Source organism: Mugil cephalus, chromosome 14, assembly GCF_022458985.1.
Source record: "Mugil cephalus isolate CIBA_MC_2020 chromosome 14, CIBA_Mcephalus_1.1, whole genome shotgun sequence".
NCBI lineage: Eukaryota > Metazoa > Chordata > Actinopteri > Mugiliformes > Mugilidae > Mugil > Mugil cephalus.
The window spans coordinates 12,811,259-12,833,804 of NC_061783.1; the positions used below are offsets into that span (position 1 = coordinate 12,811,259).

The 22,546-nt window shown below is 43.7% G+C and overlaps 1 protein-coding gene across 2 annotated transcripts; it reads right to left on the reverse strand.

Annotated features, from left to right (window-relative positions):
• Nucleotides 1-1,995: 1,995 nt before the first annotated feature.
• On the reverse strand, nucleotides 1,996-21,668 carry zbtb10 (zinc finger and BTB domain containing 10). Of its 2 annotated transcripts, XM_047605247.1 has the most exons (5): nucleotides 20,725-21,668; nucleotides 13,606-14,629; nucleotides 9,066-9,131; nucleotides 6,787-6,962; nucleotides 1,996-5,207 (listed from the first exon to the last, which is right to left on the reverse strand). In XM_047605247.1, the coding sequence occupies exons 1-5, from the start codon at nucleotides 21,394-21,396 to the stop codon at nucleotides 4,917-4,919; spliced, it is 2,229 nt and encodes a 742-aa protein (XP_047461203.1). In that variant the 5' UTR covers nucleotides 21,397-21,668; the 3' UTR covers nucleotides 1,996-4,916. The 2 variants fall into 2 exon arrangements, with proteins under 2 accessions (XP_047461203.1, XP_047461204.1); XM_047605248.1 differs by lacking the exon at nucleotides 9,066-9,131.
• Between the last annotated feature and the right edge of the window lie 878 nt (nucleotides 21,669-22,546).

The following is a 22,546-nucleotide window of genomic DNA, read 5'->3' on the forward strand; positions in this document are numbered from 1 at the left end:
GGAGGCCTGCCTGCAGACAACACCGCTGACAGACACCCACACAAAAGGGCCTGTGAATGGGACGGAGGCTTACGCACACACTCGCGCACATGAACACACACATAAAAAAAAAAAGAACAGGGCAGTGTGTGTGGCTGCCTACAATGCCAGCGTTTGATGATTACTTCTCTGTGTGTGTGTGTGTGTGTGTGTACACATACGTTGGTACACACCACAGCACTCATGCCCACAAGGAAATAAACACACCATAACAGGCTTTCAGTACAGCGTGTACCGCAGAACATGTGACAAACTTACAGTTGTAGATTGTACGTCTAATGCATTCTTTGCATTTGTTTCAGTTTTATGCCTGAGGCGACACAGATAACGTTGAATAAATTGCCAGTGACAACAACGGGAGCTTTGATCTGACTGTTTAAACTGGCGTCCAAGCCAAACCTGCGCGTCGGAAGCGGTAAATCTTCCCATCATGCACGCTGGAAGACAAGATGATTGTACCTTTTGTTAGGATTTTATATTAAAATCTGGAATCAAGGATGACAGAGTCAGAGAGGATCCTTAAATTCTGTCATTAAACCGAGCTTTATCCAGCGATTTCTGTCACATTCACTGCCTCTCTGACGTTTACACGTCATAATCCAGTGATTTAACCTGAAATTTCAGCAAGGGTCAAATTCCTAATCATCTCCAAAAACATTGCACGGCCTCATGTATTATTTATAACCTGTGAAAACCAACAGTACAGCCATGTTTCATCAATGCATCTATCAGCTCCTGCACCAGGAACCAATTGAATAAGTGGAGGAGCGTCTTTCAAAAGCTGTTGAAAACGCACAGACAAATGCTGCCACCTGGTGGCAGCCGAGAGAAAAGGACTGATTCTAAACCAGGCTCTAACAGCAGGGGGCAGCACTTCAGCTATTAGGGTAAATTCAACTAATAAAAATCTGAACATTTTTAAAGCTTTAAAGTAACCACGTAAAATAATAAAGGGTCATTCCAAGTGATGGGACTAGTTGTATTTATTTAAGTAGAGGTCTGTTGGCAGATTTTAACATTTGAAAGAACACAAACTCAGTAAACTACTGACCTAACGTGACCCGAAGGCGCGCAGGGTTCAGCAAATCTCTGAAAACATCATCACCTCTGAGCCGGGCGTCTGCTCTTCGTCATCCGTTGTTATGCCTTAAACACAGGTGTGTCCGTAGTTCAGGGAGTTGATGACACTTTCGATTTTCAATTTCAGGACTATTTCTGAAAGTCCGTGCAAGCACAACACTAAAAAACAAAACACACGCAATATTTAATGTATGGGCCGGAAATAACCTCACCAATGCTATGAGAATAGTCTTGCTTTAAAAAAAAAATAAAAAAATTATTAGAGCCACCATTTCATTCAGCTTATTGTACATTTGTTCTCATAGCATATAACAGTTTGTCAGCCTGCTGTTCCTCTCTTCAGGAAGTATTCTGTCTCTACTACAGACATTTTTTCATCTGAGTAAATAAATAGCATCGTTCATTTAATCAAACTGAGCCACAAATGTCCAGCAAGAGTGTCCCATGTCTGTCTCTCGGACAAAAGTCCTATGGGCTGAGGGGAGGGCCCTCTGTAGATCAGGCTTGTTCCAGTGCATGCCACAGATACTTGATCAGTTTGGGATCTAGTGAATTTGGAGGCCAGGCCAGGTGCTGTTTTTCATGTTTTTTAAGTTGTTCCTAAACCGTTTTTTGTGTGTGTGTCAGTCTGTGTCTGAGTGTCATCGCTATGGGGTGTGGGTGCCTGGTCTGGTCTAGGTAGTTAGTAGTCCAAACAATAACGACATGAACGCCAGCAGAACACTGAACAGTCACAGGATGATTAATGTTATTTCCTTCTAGTGTGAGTGGTCATAATGTTGTGGCAGATCGGTGTAGGTTCACACCACTCTGACTATTTGATTCCGTGACAGGAGATCAAAGCTCTCACCGCAGGGAAATAACCAGACAAAAAGGTTAAAGCAATATCAAAGTTTTATTTTTAAAATGTAGTATAGAGAGGAACAGTAGTACATTTCAGACAGAAAAAGGAGAATGTAGTTCCATCTTTGAAAACCCTTTGATAAAAACGTAAAAAGAGTAACCTGAATTTGCTTTGTGTTCGGATGGGCACTGAGGCGCGGCCCGAGTTTTGCATCACTGTTAAAAGTTTGAGGGACAGAGAGACGAGAGAGAGAGAGAGATTGAAAAATACAACCTTTTGCAACAGCGTAAAAAAATACAGCTGGGGGAAAAAAACCTCTGCTTTTACATCTGTAGTGTTTTTTGCTTTTGTTTTTTCGTGTTTGTTTTGTCCATATAACAAATACAGCATAAAATCTAAAATGATACATCATGAGTTTCATTCATTACAGTAAAATCAGTAGGATGGTAAATAGTATCAAAAGAACAAACAAGACAACAGGATGGTGTGGCGAGAGAAAGCGGAAGGTCGAAGTTCACGGAAATAAGCCACCAGGACAGGAGGTCTGCAGCCAACTGTGATCCATTAAGTAAATCCACTAGTTAAATAATATCATTTTCCATATATATATATATTTTTATCTCATATATTCTCAACATATATATCCTTAATATAACCCCTCCTACAGTGATTTGAAGGTAAAAGTGACACGAAGAGGATGAATATCTCTAGGACTTAAAATATATCTTCTTCCACTGAGCATAAAGGAAGTTACACATCTTCTGTATCATCAGCACTTCAGTACATACTGTATATTCCACTGCATATGAACAGATACTGCTGTTCCCAAGGTTTTAACCCGCAAACAATCCGTGTTTCTTTAGAAAATATGTGCTTAATGAAATAACAAAAGGAGAAAAAGGAAACATCTGTGGAAAAAAAAGGACAAAAAAAAAATTATATGTTTCTAGGGTAAAGTGAATGATTCTGTAGCATTAAAAACATTTAAAATCTCAACAATTACAGACACGAGCAAGGATTTTCTACACTAAGCAAGTATTCACCTGGCTTCTCTCATACATTACAGCTCAACAATAATTAAAAACGACAATTTTGGTTGGACAAATAGAAATTAACAGTCTTGATTGCATTTTGGAGTCAATATATAATATTAAATAACAAAAACAAACAAAAAAAAACGTCTAATATATATATATATATATATAAAAAAAAGAAAGAAAGTTGCGCATTTGGAAGAAAGACAACGGTTTTTATATAGTTCCATTCAGACCCGCTTTTTGGGGAGACACAGAAACATAAAAAGAAAACTCTTTTCATGAACGCAAAAGTAAGTGCATGTCTATGAGGCGCCATAGAGCTTCACTTTTTGTGGAACAAAGTGTTTTCTACCTGGCAGACCTAGGGAACAAAATGATAATAAAAAAAAATAAAATAAAAATAATAACTCAAATTAAACTGATGACATTTCTGATGTATATCTCTTACACAAGAAAAATGGAGTTCTTAAACTTAAAACATCACAACTCATGATTTCTGCACACATCCCCCCACCCCCAACCCCCCCACACTCCCCCTTTAACGTTCAAGTGATTTCAATATATTTAGTTTAAACCTCAGTACCAAATATAGACAAACGCATACAGGTATTGATGTCCGCTTAGGTCCTCAAAATGTCAATTACAAGTACTGCCGGTAGTTCTACAAAATGGTATGTGTGTGTGCATTAAATAAAAAAAAACAAAAGATTTTTAAAAAATGATGGCAAAGCATACCTGATAGTCGCCGTAGCACAACAGTGTTCTATAGTTTAAGCTGATTACATATGCATAACTGAGTCAGTTTTAAGCTTTATGATTATAAACATCATATATAGCCTGTAGGTCCAGTATTCTGCAACAAGCATTACAGCACCAAACGTTTCATCATTTGGCAAAATTCAAGCTTTAAGTGAAAGTCAAATGCTTTTGTTTAATAATAATAATAATAATAATAATAAAGTGTTACTGTGACGCTGTGATTTGTATAAAGCTAGCAATAACATTTCCCCTTGTACTTTCTTTTTTTATTCGTCTCTTTTTTTTCCCCGCTTAACAACAAACCCAAGTTTTTTTTTTGTTTATGTTTTTTTTTAAATTATTTTTTCTTTTAAGCGTATTCAGTAGTTTTTTGTTTCCTGCTAAATCTTGGTGTGCGGTCTGTTTGGCACAATATCGCAGCCCTCTTAAATTAATCATAAATATGGCTGAGATACATTAGAGTCACAAAACAGATTTTTTGGTTCCAAGATTTTGTGCAGGGAAAGAAAAAAAAAAATAGAAAAGAATATTATAATATTTAGCGCATCTTTAGTCTAAACATCATCTACAGAGCACGGTAAAAATCTTCCTGTGGACATTAATGCTCTTCTTCTGTGTGCTTTCTAGCAAGCACCAAGCAATAAACTTTCAGGCTGAGCAGAGAGCGACAGCCTTTAACTGAGCCTCCGCTCGAAGACACAAACACAACAGAAATAAAAATTATAGCATTTGATAAGACCAAAATATCCTCTCTTCATAAATTAAATAATTAACATTTGTTTGATAGATGATTGGCCTACCTCAACTCAAGAACTACGTCACCCTGCCCAAATAAAAATACATCACCAAAAACCTGATTCATCATATTATTCGTCTTTAGGTTCGTTCTCTTGTGGGCGCTGGGCCCAGAGTTGGACACATTTTAAACAATAACAACATCTGTACATCTTGGAGTTCCCACTCTAAACTTTAGAAAAAGAAAAAAAAAAGAAAAAATCCATCTCTTTGTCATATACTTGCACAATTAAGTAACCTCAAGGTTTGATAGCACTTTGGAGTTGATTGTTTACCAGCTAGATTTTGTATACATATATATTAAACATCAACTTTTTTTTTTTTTTTTTTTTTAGACTTTTAAATTTTGTTTCTCAAGCTTGTTAAAATTCTTTGTCCTCTTCCGGGGCAGCACCAGCGTTGCCCTCGCCCCAATTTGATTGGTCGTTGTCGGTGGGTTCCTCCCCCTCCACGTCCTCGCCTTCTTCCCCGTCAAAGTCTTCGTCGCGTGGGAACTCCATGCCCTCCAGGCCCTCCTGAGTGGCCTGGTGCGAGTCGGCGCAGTCCGCGCACACGCCGTAGCGCCGCGAGCCGTGGCGGATGCCGACGCTGGCGGCGAGCATGAAGATCTTCTTGCACACCATGCACTTGTATTTTTTGTCCTTCTTGTGCACCTGGAATAGATTTATGAGATGGAAGGAGAGGGACGAGGAGACGGGAGTGATTCGGATTAGTTGAATGCATTGGCAGTTCAATGCCGTCAAGTTACAGCCTGACAAAAACAACACATTGTCGTGTTGTGGGTGGTTTTGTGCAAGGAGCCAAGTGAAAGTGAGTTCTAATACGACATGAACTTTTTTCCACATAGCATCATCACCCACTGGCGCTAAGTTATAAGTTTGATGAGTATCAGTAGCCTCCATATTGGTTGAATTCCCATAATCCTTCACTCTGAGTAGACAGAACTACAAATATGGACACCACTACTCTGTGCCACTAGTACAAGCCAAGAAATAGCCTGGCCTCATCTGCACCTTATGGCAAATAATGTAGATCATAGGTCTTCAACAGGGCGTTCGCGGCCCCTAGGGGTCTGCGGAGGTACTGCAATTTCCCCCCTCAAACGTCCTACTGTTGAACATGTTTCAACATGGTTGAAATACAAAAAAAAAAAAATATATTTTAACCTGTGTATTATTTGAATAGCTTAATACTGAATGCAACACGATGATAATAATTGTATATTTATAACTAGTTTCATTCAATCTTGATCACAAGATAATGTAGACAAAATTCTGCAAGTTGTTTTCTTACTGGTCATAATTTTGCAGGTTTATTTTCCACTGAATTACAATGATGAGGAAAAATGTAATGAAAAATGGAGCATCAGCAGCGAGGCCGTGTGTTTGCACCGTTGGTTTGTGCCATGAAGAGTATGTTGTTGGTGCAAACAAAATAGATAAACTGCTTGGTCCATGAAATTTCAAAAGTCCAGACTTCTCAGTAAAAAAATAATCTAATTTATGGCATTTGAGTAAATAGTTGTGTATCATGTAAATAAATTATGGAATTAATTTTTTGCTTTCATTATTCTTAATATATGTGCTGTTACCGATGTCACCAAATCATTTCCAGAAGACTAGAGCTTGGTTATGTAGCTCATATAAATAAGTTAGGAACAAACTCAGATAAATTCAGTGTACTTTTATCCTAAGTTGCACGTGAATCATCCATCTATGATCATCAATGTAGCCTCCTGTGTGCTCTCACACAAACACTTTAGCTGTGCTGCAAAGCGCCTTAAAGAAACAGATCTACATGTGCCTTCACATTTCCAGCTAAGCTAACTAGCTGCTCGCAGTAGCTCAATATTTAATGTACAGACATTTAATTATTATTAAAAAAAAAGAATTTAAGTGTGTTGCATCAATGTCAAACTGTTTCTTTAAGAACTATTTTCTTATACGGGGATATAAACTCAAATAATTATCTATTAACTATAGCCTGAAATAATAAAATAAGTGAGATGACATTGGTATTTAATGACAGCCCTCTCAAGATGTGCTGCCAATTCACTCATTTACCTCCTATTTTAATATTAAAAATACAACTGTTACGTACCACTTTGTGAATTACCCTAAAATACTCCCTACATTGAAAAAATACGTATATTTTGTGTTTACTCCCTTGTGCAGTAGCTAACAAAGAACAGGAGGCGGACTACGAGGATACGAGGGCATCGTGTGGACTCACCAAGGAATGTCTCTTTACGTGCTCACGGCGGGTGAACAGCTTGCCACAGATGTCACAGCTGAAGGAGCGCACACCCGAGTGGATGATCAGGTGCCTCTTGAGCGTGCGTCGGTGCTTGGCGATGTAGTTACAGTGGGGGCACTTGAGCTTATTGAGGGCTAGGTGTGAGGACTCACCTGGGGGAAGAGGAAAAAAAAACACGCAGATGCAAAGAAAGGTCAGCAAGAGACACCTTTCCCCTCAAAGAATAACCTTTAATTAGACTACACCATGACATGATGATAATGATAGAGATGGAAGACAATTATCATTTCTGTCTGCAGATTCTGCGATGGGAGGGAAGAACCGATATCCTGTTTATCACGAGTGAGATAGGATGCGGTTTGGTATTACTGAGAACACAAAACCACAAACTTTAATGTATCGAGTGTCATGGGGTCAAAACTACACAAGCTTGTTAAGCTACGCAGTCGCAAACTATTTCTGCGCAGCCGTGTTAGCGTCGCAACTCATCTCTGTCACTGTTGCTAAGCGACCGGCGCTCGTCCACAACCTGAGCTGAATGATGTCGGGGGTCTCACCGTGGAAACGACACAGATCCATAGCGGCTGCGACGTGGATCTGCACTAGATCAAGACATTAAATGTGGCAATTTGTGGAAAAGCGTTGGAACCGATGACAAGACGCAACTACTAAGCATCACGAAAAAAATTAAATAATATCTGAAACAACCAAACGTTTCGCAGAGCTTTTTTTTTCTCTTATACACTCACTGTATCAACCTGTTTCAAAGTATAAAAGGAGGAAATCCAAACATCCTTTCACTCCATTTTTCCTCATTAGCCCTCATGGGATATTTATGCTAACAAGCAAGAGGGGGACAGCTGGCCGTACAAATAAATAAGCAATGTATTGATTTTGAAAAGCCTCCAAGCAGAGTGCCAGTCTTTTCCATTGAGAGAGGTGGGTAACAGGGCCCGTCCTTTTGTTTGAGCCACGGAGAACACAACAGCAGCGTTGTCAAGGCAGGTTGCTAGGGGGAGGAGGGTTGATGAGAAGCAGGTCACCTGCGTATCCCCCATGTGTGTGTGTGCGTGTGTGTATATGTGTGTTGAAGTGCAGCAAGCTGTTAATTTCGGCTCAAGATGTTAAGTGTAAATTCACAAAAAAACAGCGCAAACTACCATCGGTCAATTACATCTCTTTCATTTATCATCTTGAGTTTTTATAGTTTTATATGCAACATCTTTGAATGCAACCGGAGCCTCTTTGGTCTCACTCGTGCCACGCAGCATGAATCATACATGCATGTTTTATATACAGAGTGCGTACTGTACTTTCCTCCATCGATTAATTCATTTAATTTAGTGCCCACTTTCTCTCTGCAAGGATTTTCAGGAACTAATTTAATTTTGGATAAAATTACGATCTGTCGTCTCGACCTTTTTGTCTGCAGGCAGTCGGTATCTGCAGCCTGGACTAAGATTAAAAAAAGCTGCTGGATATCAACTTAAAAAAAAAACTAAATAAATAATTTCATGTCTCTTCTACTTCATTTTCAGTTCAGTTAATCTATGATTAACCATGATGTCTGTTTTAATGTCCTTGATTTAAAGAAGTCAACATACATTTTCTACCTACAGGAAAAAACTAAATGTTTTCCATAAGATTTAAAGATGAAGTATACTTTATAATCAAGGCATATATAGAATTGTGTTGTATGGATAACCTGGACAAAGTGTAACCCTTATTGTCTGGTGTAATGTGCGTGACACGCTGGACTTTTTAACATGTTTTATAAATAATGCAGACGTGAAGGCTGATGGGACTGAATGTTTGGGCTTTGAGCAGCATAATTACACGCCCTTCAACCTTGAAACACACCAACGCACAGTTTTACATTGTGATTCGTTGGCTTTGTTGTACAATTCTTGCGAAGAAGAGGTAGTTGATACTTTAGCTGAGTGAGTGGTTTGAAACTTCCTGGGGTTTTCGCTTTTCTGTGGAAACGCAGATTACTACGCAATAGAGGAACTTACCCCTGCGCAAGTGTCTAGACATTAAAGCACCTGGAGGGTCCCTGAAGCAGGTCAAACACGCCTTTAAAAAAAACCCCACTGAACATGACACCTTACACTGAAACACGGTGCGCATTTCCTCCCCTGTTAAACTGGACCACCCACGCTCATTTGAAAAGATGAACGTCACCGAAAGATTTCACTAAATTAGCCCGTGAGGGTGGTTTAAGTCGCGCTGCTCTGAAGAGTGTGGCGTCTTACCATTCTCCCAGGACTCCCCTTGCTGTAAGTCTTGGATGATGCTATACTGGATCTGATTGGCCAGCTCTGGGAAAGGGGGAGGGGACAAGAGAGGAGCGAGAGGGGGGGAGAGAGAGAGAGAGAGATGAGAGGTGGTTGAGAGCCTGGGGGGGGAGGGGGGGGGGGGGATGCACACCTCACAATGTCTTGTGTACACAACCAACCGCCCCCACGTGAAACAAAGGGAGTTTCAGTGAACAACAAAGGCAAACACACACAAATACACACAGGCCTCTACTATATGTAAAGCAGTGTGTTCCTAAATCCAGAGCTAACTCTGGTAAAAGAGGGAGGGGGCAGGGGGGAGGGAGGAGGAGGAGGAGGAGGGGGGTGTAATTAGAGAACGAGAGTCGAGCCCTCACACTGGCTCATCTTACACTCAGCTTTTGTAAGCACTTGTGTGAGCACCTGTGTGTGTGTGTCCCCGGTTTCCAAAGCATCAGCGCTTAGAGTCCATTAAAGACACACCCCTGTGTGGTCGAGTGTGGGTGTGAGTGTGTGGGTGTGAGTGTGTGTGTGTGTGTGTGTGTGTGTGTGTGTGTGTGTGTGTGTGTGTGTGTGTGTGTGTGTGTGTGTGTGTGTGTGTGCGTCTCCGTTCTCGCTGGGTCAATATTTGGAATAGTGAGGACAGCCCTGGTGCATTAGAGTGGATTATGGAGGGAAGGGACTGCCTCTGGTGGCTTTGCACCCCTCAGGACAGGAGGGAGGGAGGGAGGGAGGGTGGTGGTGGTGGTGGTGGTGGGGGAGTTATGGCGTAAGGGTGCGTCTGTGCGCGCTCCAAAAGAGACGAGCTTACATGCAAATGCGTTTCACCTGCTCGCCGCGTCTGTGCAGCACCCTCCCTTTAAACAATCCAACAGTCTTGTTTGGAGAAGACTCAAGAATTTACTGGCCGTGGGCTCCGAGTAGCAGGAGCAGACGGCGAGCACTTACATCCTTAAAGTCACTCCACGCTTTCAAGTGTTTTTTACATTTTCCGCAGCACCGCTGCGTCTGAACCTCCAAAAACGGCAACTTCGCGAAGTGAGTAATTAAAATCATAATCGCCCAGACAACGACGGGGCACGACGACGCCGCCTCGCGCTGAAAATCGTGACAGATATTTTTCACAGCGAGTTAAAGACGAGAAAAACCAAACCGCACAGTACATATACGGTATATCAGCGGCTCTACAAGATAAAACCTGACTATTCGGGCAACTATGCGTCCGTCGAAGTCGAGACAAAATGAAAGCCAACAGCGCGACGTCACTGTGGGAAACTGGGACAGCTAATATCACTCGGTGGCTATTCACAGGCTCAAACAGAAATATGCAAGCAAACGGCAACTGGTTTTAGAGATTGTCTCATCACCAAAAGATGCGTTTTTTAGTGTCGAGTCGGGCCTTCGTCCCGTTTGTGATATTTTAGTCAAGTGTAACTAACATTTAAAAAGGAGACTGTGTGCCACAGATATCCAGAGCGAGTCACAACAAATGGGCACTGTACGCAACACCAGGCTAATGGAGGCCAGACACTGGAGCGAGACTGTGGGAAACACGGCCAGAAACAAATGACTTTCTGTCCAGAAATGGCACCGGACAATCGGGATGAAAAATGACATTGATACGGTTCAGACGAGAGCTCACTCCACGATACAGCAACCAGACGTACAGACGCGGAATATAATTTACACTATTTTTCTTTGTATTAATTCTTCCGATCTCTGGCTCGTAAAGGTCACAATCGTCTCCACATACTGGTGAATTCATTCGCTCCTCTGAATGAACAGAAGGCACGGGAAGTTCTGTGAAGTGGCGAAATATATGACTTCACACCACATTACTGTAAACAAATGACAGCTCATGTTTGACCCTCTGAGACTCATCTCTCTGTCTCTCGGCTTTGTCTCCGCTGGTGTTAATAGGTGAAAGGCAAAATATGAAGCGGTGAATAATAATCCGGTCAAAAGTCACCAATATTTTTGACGTCGATGGAAAGAAAAAAAGAAAAAAAAAAAAGAAAATACACAAAAAAACCCATAAAAAAACACTTCTCAAGTTTACCTGTGGAAAAACACAGCCACTGTTCAGTCATAACTATGGGTAATGTTTTTAAGGGAACTGAGAACATACTCAGAAAACTCTGTTCACTGGAAAAAACACACGATATATATATATATATATATATATATATATCGTGTGTTTTTTTATACACACACACACACACACACACACACACAGTATGTAAATACACTGTATGACATAGCTAATGATCTAACCAAAAAAAACTATTCAAAAAAACAAATGCAACATCACATTTTGACAAAACAGTTTGACAAAACCAGGCTACTTGTACATTGAATGTTTAAAAAAAAAAAAAAAAAGGGTCCGACTTTAACCCCAACATCAAACAGCACTGGGATAATTTGTTGCACATTTCAGCCCTAAATTCTCTGGACACCGCCGCTCTCAGATGTTTGACAATAGGGCGTGCATTAGTTACAGGCTGTGGCAGGAAAAAAGAGAAAACCTTCACAAGTTAGAGGCTTTCACGATCGATATTTAAACTATTAACGTACACATGCACGAATAAAGTTAAGGTCTGAGCGGTAAACGGCTGCCTTTGTAACGAAATATATACTAAATGGAGCCGTGAAGACGTGTGAAGAAAAGAAGCTTGCAGACCGACTTGTCTCGCAGCGAGCGAGCGTCTCCCTAGGCTGCTCCAACGCCGTCCCTCACTAGATGCACACATTAAAGACTCACAAGAGGAGTCAGATGCACTAAGAGCATTTAGGGAGGCATGGGGGAAGAAATGTTTCCCCCTGCTTTCTTCATTATCCAGCATCAGGGAGGGCATCTCCCCTCCCCCTGCCCATACCACTCCACCTAATATGTTATATTATTATAGTTCATGCTTAATGGTATGAACAGAAGGAGAAGGCCGGAGCTAAGAGTAGAGATTACCAAATCCACACACTACAGTGTGTGTGTGTGTGTGTGTGTGGATAGGCCAGGATGTACGGAGTTAAGAGACAGATTAAGGGATAGAGCGAAGGTATCAAAGGGTGAATCGAAAAAAGAAAAGACGGACAGTTTTATAAAAGCAATAAAAAGTAGGATTGGAAAATTGAATCAATATGGGGAAGCCACTTAAATAAAAGTTCAAAGGGATCCGATGTTCGCGCCAACCACAGGACTAGTTTAAAGCTAAATGAAAGGCATGACAATTTATAAACGGCTCTGCTGCCGTTTAAGCTAGGACATTTCATCATTTCATCATTTCTTTCTTTAAAGAAAAAAAAAAAAAAACAACAGGCTGACTCACTAAACTAAAACAGAAGTTAAAAAATGGGAGAAACATCCACTTTTCCGGAGGACAAGTCCCTGCAGTGATGTGGCAACACATTTCTCAAAATGCACACCTCTCGCCTCGGCAGGTGGGCGTCTACTTTTGTAAAGTCCCCTGCTCTGGAGTGATTAGTGGAGATCATGGCCAGCAGTGACTCACTCGTTGGCTATGCACACCAGGTTAAAAACACGATATCCCAGTGGGGTGTCGGTCGGAAGCTTAAAATCCATCCTTTATTTAATGTGATTGGGAAAACCTGTCGTGCTCCTGTGGGGGCAGCCTGTTTTGGTGCGATCAGTCATTTCACAATGAGGAGACAGATTGTATAAACGTGGAAATGTTGGTTTAGACACTGAAGCTGTGTGAGCTAATGGAGTTGCCCTATTCAGCCCCTCTTACAACCAATACAAATGCAACATCTGTAGTTAATAATTATTCAAATGTGCAGGTGTTTATACAGATAAATATCAATATTGCATAAGGACCTTCTGAGAATCATCTTCTGGGGTTAGCTACACTGACACAGAAAGAGCTGCATGAGGCAAAATCCACACATATGTCATTAGACTTCAACGACCTCATATCTCAGACAGAAATAACATCCTGTCAACAAACACAAACAGACCTCAGATAACTATCCGACCTGCGGTGGACATAGACAGCAGCTATTCAGCTTGCAGCAACAGCTTACAACACCTCCTTGGCTCGACACGGATCATGCAGCCACAGTTCAGCTGGGTTACCTCTGAACTTAAAATAACCTTTAGTGGAAGTTAATTTCAACAACACAGACATCCTCAACAAACCTTTTAACAAGAAAATGCATCTCAACAAGAACTTCTAAGAGGACTGATCATAAAAACAAAAATCACCACCTCTTATATATTTTTCTCTGGTCCTGGTCATTGTTAAGCTTTGTGTGTTGGAAACCACCTTAATGTGTGAATCGAGTTTAACTGAATTCTCTGTACTGACGTATTAAATGGAGGCCGTTATTAGTGTGTCTTAATTGAGCTTTCCAAATATAATGTTGGAAAATTTGCATTTTATGTTATTACACAGATGTTCCATTCAAACTATGTCTTGATTGTAGGTCAGAGTATCTGCATGCACATCTCTACCCAGAAGTTACAGTACGACAAACAGGAATAAGGAAATATATGTCTTACCGGCGTTTTCAGAGAGGGAGGAGAAGTCCTCTCTGGGGTAGGAGGCTGAAGGCTGGATGAACATCCCCTCGTCGAATCCCTCCTCAGGTTCTGGTGGGATGTTGTAGACAAAGCGCCGTGTGGTGGTCTGTTTTTTCCTCCGCCCGCTCCCGGCCACAGGATCCGGTGCCTCTCGCTTTATTGCTGCGGCGGTGCCGCCCGGAGCCGGCTCGTTCCAGACGAAGACCTGCGCCTGGCCGCTCCCCGTGCGGGGCTCATTGGTCTCTACCGAATCAGATGAGTTGTCGTTGTGGTGGGTCCAGTTACCGGAGGCTCCGGGGGTCATCAGGGCACAGCCCTCGCCCCCGACCACTGTCACCTCTATGTCGCTGGTCTCCTCCTTCACCCTGCCAGTTTCGTCATCTTCTTCCATCGCGTCCTTTCCTTGGTTGCTGCTGGCTTTGATTGATAGCTTCGACAGGATGCTTGTGGCCCAGAAGGTGGTCGGCTTCCGGTCCAGCCCTCTCTGTCCTTCTTTGGACACCATCTGCCTCTTGTTGTAGTCCACCACCACTGAATCTGGAGCCTCTTGCTTGATGCTGATATTCAGGGCGTCTTTTATAAAAGCCCTACATGACTGTACAACCTCCGTCATCTGGAGGTAACTAGCGACAGACATCACCTCAATGGCATTTTGGCTTGTGAGCAGCAGATTCCCGGAGTAGAGAAAGTCAAGGATGACTGAGAAGCCCTGCACAGCAGCAACATCCAGGTGCGTGACTGTGGCCTGGTCCTGGGCCTCACCCTTGGTCAGACAGTAGAGGGTTTTGAAGTAGCGGCTGCCTGCTACCAGGATGTTCTTGTGTGCGCGGAACACCTGGCCTGAGACGACTATGTTGACGTCGCACAGGATGCCACTTTTGCGTTGCTTGTCCAGCTCCTGGAGAAGCTGGTAACAGTAGGAGTTTTCATGGGGCTTGTTGCGGTACTCTTCTTCTGAGCAGTTAGTGGAGGGGCTGGTGTTGTCCGAGGGCCTCACCGTCTCCTTTAATAGACCAAAAAAAAAAAAAAAAAAGGGAAGAAGAAATATATGATTGCATAAAATGTTTGTCATTACGCAAGTATCTTGCGAAGCATGCCGAAATTGTACACAAATATGTTTTCCTTCCTGTAACTTCCTGTCTTTACAAAAACAAACATGCATACACCCCGTGAGTTCCAGGCGTTACACCGCTGCACCTGCCCTAGGGGTGGAACAGGTTTGACAGGCTCCGGTTAGGAGGGAGGGGGGAGACGGGGACATGGAAAGGAAAGGCGTATTATTCTAAGGCTGGGTACTAATAAACCAACCTAAACCAGGCCAGAGTAGTAGTCATGCACGTCCCCTTCCCTGTTTTAGGGAGACTCGCCAACGGTGAGTGTGGCGTTTGTCTGATAGGACAGATGAAAGTTTAAGTTGCATAACTTAGTGTTATAGTAAACAATCTTGATACATTATCACATTTTCACAACGCCAGAGGACACAGGTTAGCATGCGATAGCACGTGTGAGATATCGATGCATTTAATGGTTTGTAAGTGTGGTCTGCACGCCTCCTAAATCCTACAATGCTTTTGCAAGGACCAGTAAGCAGTTGAGTTGCAAACCGAGAGGAGAACGTCCCCCGTGAACACTTGCCAACGCGCCACATGGATAGGAGTAATTTCTTGCTCAAGACTACGATCAATCAGGATCCTCCTCAAAGGCCGTTTAATCGAAAAACACCCTTTGAAGCAACACTAAAGAACGGGTTTCACCATTTCGCCAGGAGACATTTTTTCTTTGATTAACCTGCAAGATAAAATATTTTGCACACGTTTTTTTTGCTTCTAAAACTGCGCCGCTCTTAATGTGGAAGCTCGATGTAAAACAGGCCATAATTAGACTTGGAGGAGGGCTGCCAAGTGTCCAAAGCAGGACACAAGCTGGCTGTTGGATCGGAGGGAAACTGGCAAACGCATTGAACTACCCTGTAACATACCTCACTCCCCCCTGTTATGGGGGAGCAGGGGAGGGGGAGTGGGAGGGCAAAGGGCCAGCCTGGTACGGAGTAGAAGACACATGTTTGCGCATACGCTTAAAAAACACACGGCATCGCACGTAACCCACCGAAGCTGGGTTAAAGTATACACACATTCTCACAGTCGAAGTAGACGGTAAAGCAAATAAATGACTGTACACCCAGAATATATAAATATCAATACTGTAGTTCTCCTACATAATACACACAAGCTGGGCATACATCTCTGCCTCATTTTAGAATTGCACAGCAGATGTCCTAATCCAGAATAATTCACATTGCTGCAGCCCTGCATTTTTGCCCCCACCCACCACCACCACCACCATCTCTTCCGCGCACACAGTCATGTACACAGACACAGACCGAGCTGCCTACACATACACACAGCTGGGGTTTCAGCTTGAGTAATTCAGATTAAATCCATTTCTCAGAGGTCCCCACCCAACCCCCACCCACACCACCCCGGCTCCCTCATCACTGCAGCTCTTGTCCAGGGCAGCCTGGGCACACAGGACAGTATAGGGGGGCTTATCGTCCTCTGCCACAGCTGGGGGGGGGGGGGGGAGATGGAGGGAGATGGGTCGGAATCAAATGAGAGGCAGAATGAGGGAGGGAGAAAGAGAGAGAGACGCAGAGAGAGTGAGTGATACGGGGGTGGACACGCTTTGCACACCACAAGAAATAAAACGAGGATGCAAAGACAGAAAATATTAAGAGGCCAGAGAACTGCCCTGCAGAGTTCTGATAGAGAAAATCCGACAAGTGTGAAAAGAAAACGAGAGCCGGTCGGCGCTCAGCTGGGTAGCACGCACTAAAAAGGAAGGAGAGATTGTGAGAGCGAAACCTTGAGCACTGAGAAAAAGGGCGGAGACGAAAATGTGGAGCAGAGGGGCACGGAACAGCGAGAGACAAGGAGTTGGGTCACCCCATTTTAGCCTTCACAATAGCCCATGTTCTCCCCGAGGCTTATTGTCCACTCACTGTGGGCCTTTGTGAAAAGGCTCGGCACTCACTCTCTTATTACACAGCAGCTCCCACTCTCAAGCACAGAAAGGAGCTGTGGTGCATGTGGGTGAGGCTAAGAGGATGAGGAGAGGGGGAGAAAAATTATTCCATAATATACACATCAAAGCCTCTGGAGGGACATGGTCATCACGCTGAGTACTACGGTGAAGTATATTGGTGTGGTGAAGAGCAAGAGAGCTCTCACAACAACAAGAGTCGGATGTACTTTCAAGTTGGACTGGGAGATGAGTCTAGCTCCTACAGGTTCTCCATTTGCATTTCAGCGTTATAAAACAAACTACCTTTATAAAAGTCTTTATGTAAGAAATGCCAGAAGAAAATAAACATTCGCATGCAAACAATGAGGGAATATCCTACTCCTCCACCCCAAAAAACATGCAACCACATAGATTTTTATTCAGGCTAAAACTTGACAGCTATGCAAGGTTTTGTGCACACCTATTGAAGTCAGGCTAGGACGGCCTGGTACCGGATAAGTTGCTCCACACTGGCCCTCAACAGTAGCATCATCCTCTCTCCAGATGTGCCACGTGTGAGCTGGGAGCTTAGAGAAGCAGCAGATCAACCCTGCACAGCAGATGCTGGAGGCAAAACCAGCCCGAGCCAAGGGAGAATGTGGGGACAATATCCACCTCCACCAGTTATGACGTGGCTAGGTTCTTTATTCGAGCCAGGGATGGCAGGGCTGGAAGTATGAAATAGGCAGAAGGAAAGTATTGAATCCAAGAGGGTGCTGGGGGAAGAAGAATCTTTTTGATCTAGGTCAAACATGCTTCAAAATCAACGGTGAATCGCCAATAGCTGCTGATTTACAGATTATTAAACAAGCAAAGATGGCTATAACTCTGGGCTTATGGGCGCACTGACTACACAGTCAAGACATGCTGCCAACTTGGAGAGATGACTAGATCAACAACATTAACCACAAACCCAAACAAACCCCAAAGCCCCAAGGCCATTATATCCATGACAAACACTCAGACACGCCTTTAACAGATCATGTGATACAACGCTGTCCCCACGCAACATAATGACCCAACGGTTTTTGTTTACCTTTTACACATGCATGTTTGCCTGCACCCCCTAACTCTTATCCCCCTATCCGCCATCAAGCCGGTCCCATGACCAGCCCAGCCCCGAGGCCATCTCCACCAGTTGTTCCCTACTTCTACTGTATCCACTCAGCCCCCCCCCTCTTCCTCCCCATCCAACCCGTCTGTCCCCAGATGCTTGAACAATACTGCAGTGTGCATTTGGCCCAAGGTGTGGGAGGGCTGTGCCGAGTGTCTCCCTGGCTCGTAACAATGCCAAAGAGCTGGGAGGGGGGTCACTGATGGATTCAGCGAGAAGAATTTTTCCCCTCTGGCCCCACCCCACCCATTCCTCCTGACCTGTGGCCCCCAATAAACATCCCATCTATCTGCCAGGCATCAGGCTGTGATGGGTGGGTCCCCGTCCCTGTTTGGGGAGACTTGCTAACAATGAGCGTGGTGTTTGTCTCAACTACAACGAGGGGTTGCAAATCACTTGTAGCAGCGCCTGAATATATCCGAATTTCTGAAGGGTGGCGCGCCCATCTCTGGTGGCAATTGCCCCGTTTAGACCACCACAATGACCACTTGACCCGACCTAAATGATCCTTATCCAGACCTGGGTTGCTCATAATTTGCAAGTCTTTGGTTAAAATGCGCTTATTAGACAAGGGACAGCTAAGAAAGCACTGGAATGGTAAAAGAGAAATGGGGACTGGATGGAGAGTCAGGCTGTGGAGAACTGAAACCAGTTTTAGGTACCAATACTACAACATATTTATGTGTTATGATGTAAATAGAATAGTTTCTGTAGGTGGCAAAACATGGGAGTAGTCCGCGACAACTACTGCACAACTAATACCTATATCTGTATGAAAAACAGACGATTTAAAGTCTGTTTTATTTTTAACTAACAAAAAAACATGAAATGATCCTTGACATACGCTCAGAAAACCAATGCTTCACAGTTGCTTTATCATAGACTTTTTTTCCCAGTGAACACAATCTAAGCACAGGACAGCATCTAAAGAATTAAGGACAACGGCCCCCTTCTCCAAGGATACCCACATTTACTGCAGCTGACTTGGTGTGCTAGGTCTAATTGAGTTAGCGTTCACAAATGCAGCAGAGGCCTGACTAACATCAGGAATGGGTGAAGGGAACAAGACGCTGCCTCATAACGCCATAATTCCCTTTTAATGTACTGCTTCACAATGCAGTCTTGCTTACACTGTTGCAAACCGTTTCAAAGTATTGTATACATTTGTTTTACTTATACGAAAAGGCAGTGCTAAAAATTAAAAAGCTGTGAGAGAAAATGGCGTTAAATTTTTTGCACTAATTCAGCTAAGGGACTTTATCCTCCAAGCTCTATCCTTGCACAAGGAAACGGCCTGGATAACCTCTCAATAGAGTGTCTGGGGTCTTTGTTGCTAGGGAAAAGCCACACCAAGCCCCTAATCCACTCCTACTGCTCTCCTTACCAATTAGAGATGTGTACATGTTAGTGGATCACTTTAAGTCATTCTGATTAGTGATTGCGTGTTCAAGGCAAGGAACTAAATGTAGTAGTGAAATCCTCTGCGGTCACAAATTAGAGTCAAATAGCACCCCGCTCTTAATTCTCATGACAGCTCCAACCATTGTCGGGATACAAGGCAGGATGTGGTAAGGAACAAGGAACACTCAGTAAGAGAAAGACCATTTTCTAATATAGGGCTGATTGGGAGAAATGTCCTTTGACACCAGATTGCACGAGAGAATGTGCCCTCCCTTTTTTTATGGGGTCACTGAAAGAGGACTGTAGAAGTGTCGTCTACGCGTCAATAAAAAAATAATGAACCAATAAAAAGATCACATGCGTATCAATAAAGATATGCTCCCCAAATAACCCTGGCTTAAGTAGATTAAAACATCCAGTGTACCCATACTGCACATAACTTTATCTCCATCTCAGGCTAACACAACATACAGTGTCTACGTGGAAATTAAATATAGATGGGTAAACTGCAGTAAGTATGACCCAAACCTATAATACCAGAACACATTTATGCAAAAACACACATTTCAGGTTAAGGTGATGCTGTGTCACTCTGTTACTGCATCCATTTCACTCATTCAAACCTATTCAAATGTTGCCTCTGGGTCCGAGCAACCTGTCAGGCGCTGGCCAACATGATTTACTCTCCTTCTCCGTCCAGCCCCGCGAGTGACACCATGTATGGATTTTGGGGGGTCATTCTAGCACAATGCCTCTAATTTAGTTCCCTAAAGCGAGGAGGAGGAGGTGGAGGAGGAAGAAATGCGCCAGAGGTCACCCGGGACTGCGAGGCAGTGGCAGAAGTGCATGAGAGGCGGGGGGTTGGGAAGGGGTGCGGTTCCCCAAAGGCTGCCAGGGTCGAGCCCTTGCCATTGTGTGACCTCTAGCAAGCTAGCAATCAAGACCTCTGCTGATGCAACAAAAGGGGGTTAGACGTACAGTGTGTGCGCCTAATAAAGTATTGTCCAACGCCAGCGCTAATTAGCGTGCGTTCATTCGCGACATGCAGTGAATGCTTCATTCTGAGCCTCCGGAGTGACAGTGGCTAGCAGGTGTCACACTGGAGCAGGTCGACTAACTTCAGCAGCCAGTGAATAGAAACACGCGTTTTACACGTTGACTAAATGAAAGGTCCACAAACAAGTTCAGTTTTGCCACTCGGGGACTCCCTGCCCTTAGCAGGGGCTTTCCACTGCCGCCCATGTCCACCTACCTCCGGGTACACAGCGGAGCTACAAGCGGCTAGTCCGCTAGGCTAGCTGTTAGCTCGCGTTAGCAGACGGATGCTAACTGATTAGCTAGGAGAAGGGATTGTGAAGCTTAGGGAATAACCCGGTTTTCGTCTTCGCTTTGCTTTAAAAGTTGTAGAAACTGTCGCTACGATCGACAAATTAGACGGAAAGTCAAACGTGACATAAGACTTGTCTGGCAGGTGTGTCCTATGAAAGAACCAACTAATCGAAAGCGAATGGGGCTAATGTTACCTGTTTGGTGGGGTCATTCCTCCCGTGCTCCGAAGACAGGTGATGTCTCAGCAGCAAGGCCCGCTTGTAGTTACGGCTGCCTTTGACGAGCTCGTCGTTGTTTTTAGTGGCAATGTTGTGACACCAGGAGCAGGACATGAGTCCCGTCTCCTGGCAAAATTTGAGCCATGGAAATTCTTGCAACCACGAAGCGTGGAATAGTGAGTGTTTCTGAAGCAGCGTCTGCGGTCTCATCTCTACCCCAGATTTCCTGGTATCGGCTCCCCTCGCTCCGCTTCCCGACTCCTGGCTGTCAGTGTTGCTGGGACCGTTCCCCGTTGTCCCCCGGCTACCACCCTCCCTGGACCCGTCCTCCGCTCCAACCGAGTCGACACGATCGTCGCCGTCTCCCGCTGCCCAGCTACCCCCTTCCGGGTCCTCTTCTTCCTCCGCCTCGGGTTCCGTGCTATCGCTGACAGACCCAGCGCCCTCCACTCTCTTCTGCGACGGTCCTTTTGCCCCCAGATCCCTGTCCTCCTCTTGATCCGGCCTATTCCCGTTAAAATGTCGGTCTTGACAGGCCGGGGCCTCCCAGCTGTTACAGTTCCCCCCACCGATACCGCTGGAACCCGTGAACCCAGCTAATCCACCTCCTCGGAAAGCCAGCGACCTGCGGTTTCTCTCACCGGACATTTTTCTTAATATATATTACAATCTTCACTTTCTCAACAGTATCCCCCTCCGGTAATAATATTGTACTTTGTAAACGATGTTATTTCCCGAAAGAGATGGACCGTCGTCGTTTCTTTTCTCCGCTTGGCCCTCCCGGTGAGAGTATGTAGGTTATGCGGAAATAAATAAAGGTTTTAAACGCATAATGAATTTCAGGGTTCTCGCTGCGTCCGCGCAGGCCCCGCAGAGGTCGAATGGCAACGACTTCCCTCCCCACAATGCACCTCGACCAGGGAAAGGGGGGGTTGGAGACGGAGGGGGCGGCTTTTAAAGGAAGATGGGGGTGCTGTTGATCAGCAAGGGGTCTTTTGTGTTTGACGGCTGCACCCATTTTCCGCATGCTTTTCATCTTGTGGCTTTTTATGTTTTCTCAGCTCATAGATGCCAAATCGTGCGACCCACTTAAGCCCTTCTGCTAAGCGGGGGTGACCATGATATTCATAAGATATTTCTATAGGAATTCTGCAAAACCCCCTCTAGTGTTTCTAGGGGACTTCATTGGATTTTTTTTTTTTTTTTTTTTTTTGTATTATACAAAAGAAACACATTTTGTTCATAATATATGGCAATATACAAATGTATAGTATTATACATTGCGTTCGAGTATGAACAAATACAGCCCGTGTGTGTAAATACATATGTACATGAACTAATATATTTAATCGAAGCTACTTCAATCAAAAGTCTTATTAAGTATTATTACATAATATTAATTAAGTGATTGCGTTCCATTACAGTAATATAATATCTTCTTTGTCTACATCATATGAGCATAATGTAGAGTCATCAGCATGAAGTTATAGTTTATTGTATATTTTAATTGGCGTCCTAGGATTTGATGTGTTCATAATGAATTAAACAGGTGTAAATAATAATAATAATAATAAGATACGTGTGACCTAATGAAGTCACGTGGGTGTGAAACTGTCATTCAGTCACTTGTCGTAGCCTGGAGTAAAGTCTTTCTTTTTTTTCTTTCCTTTTTTTAAGGAACATGTTTCTTGAGTTTGTTTCTGTATCTCGTCATCATAATTAATTCCAGCAGATGGCACTCTTTCATGTGAGCGCCCACACTCACACACACACTCTCTCTCTGTCTGTCTGTTTGTGT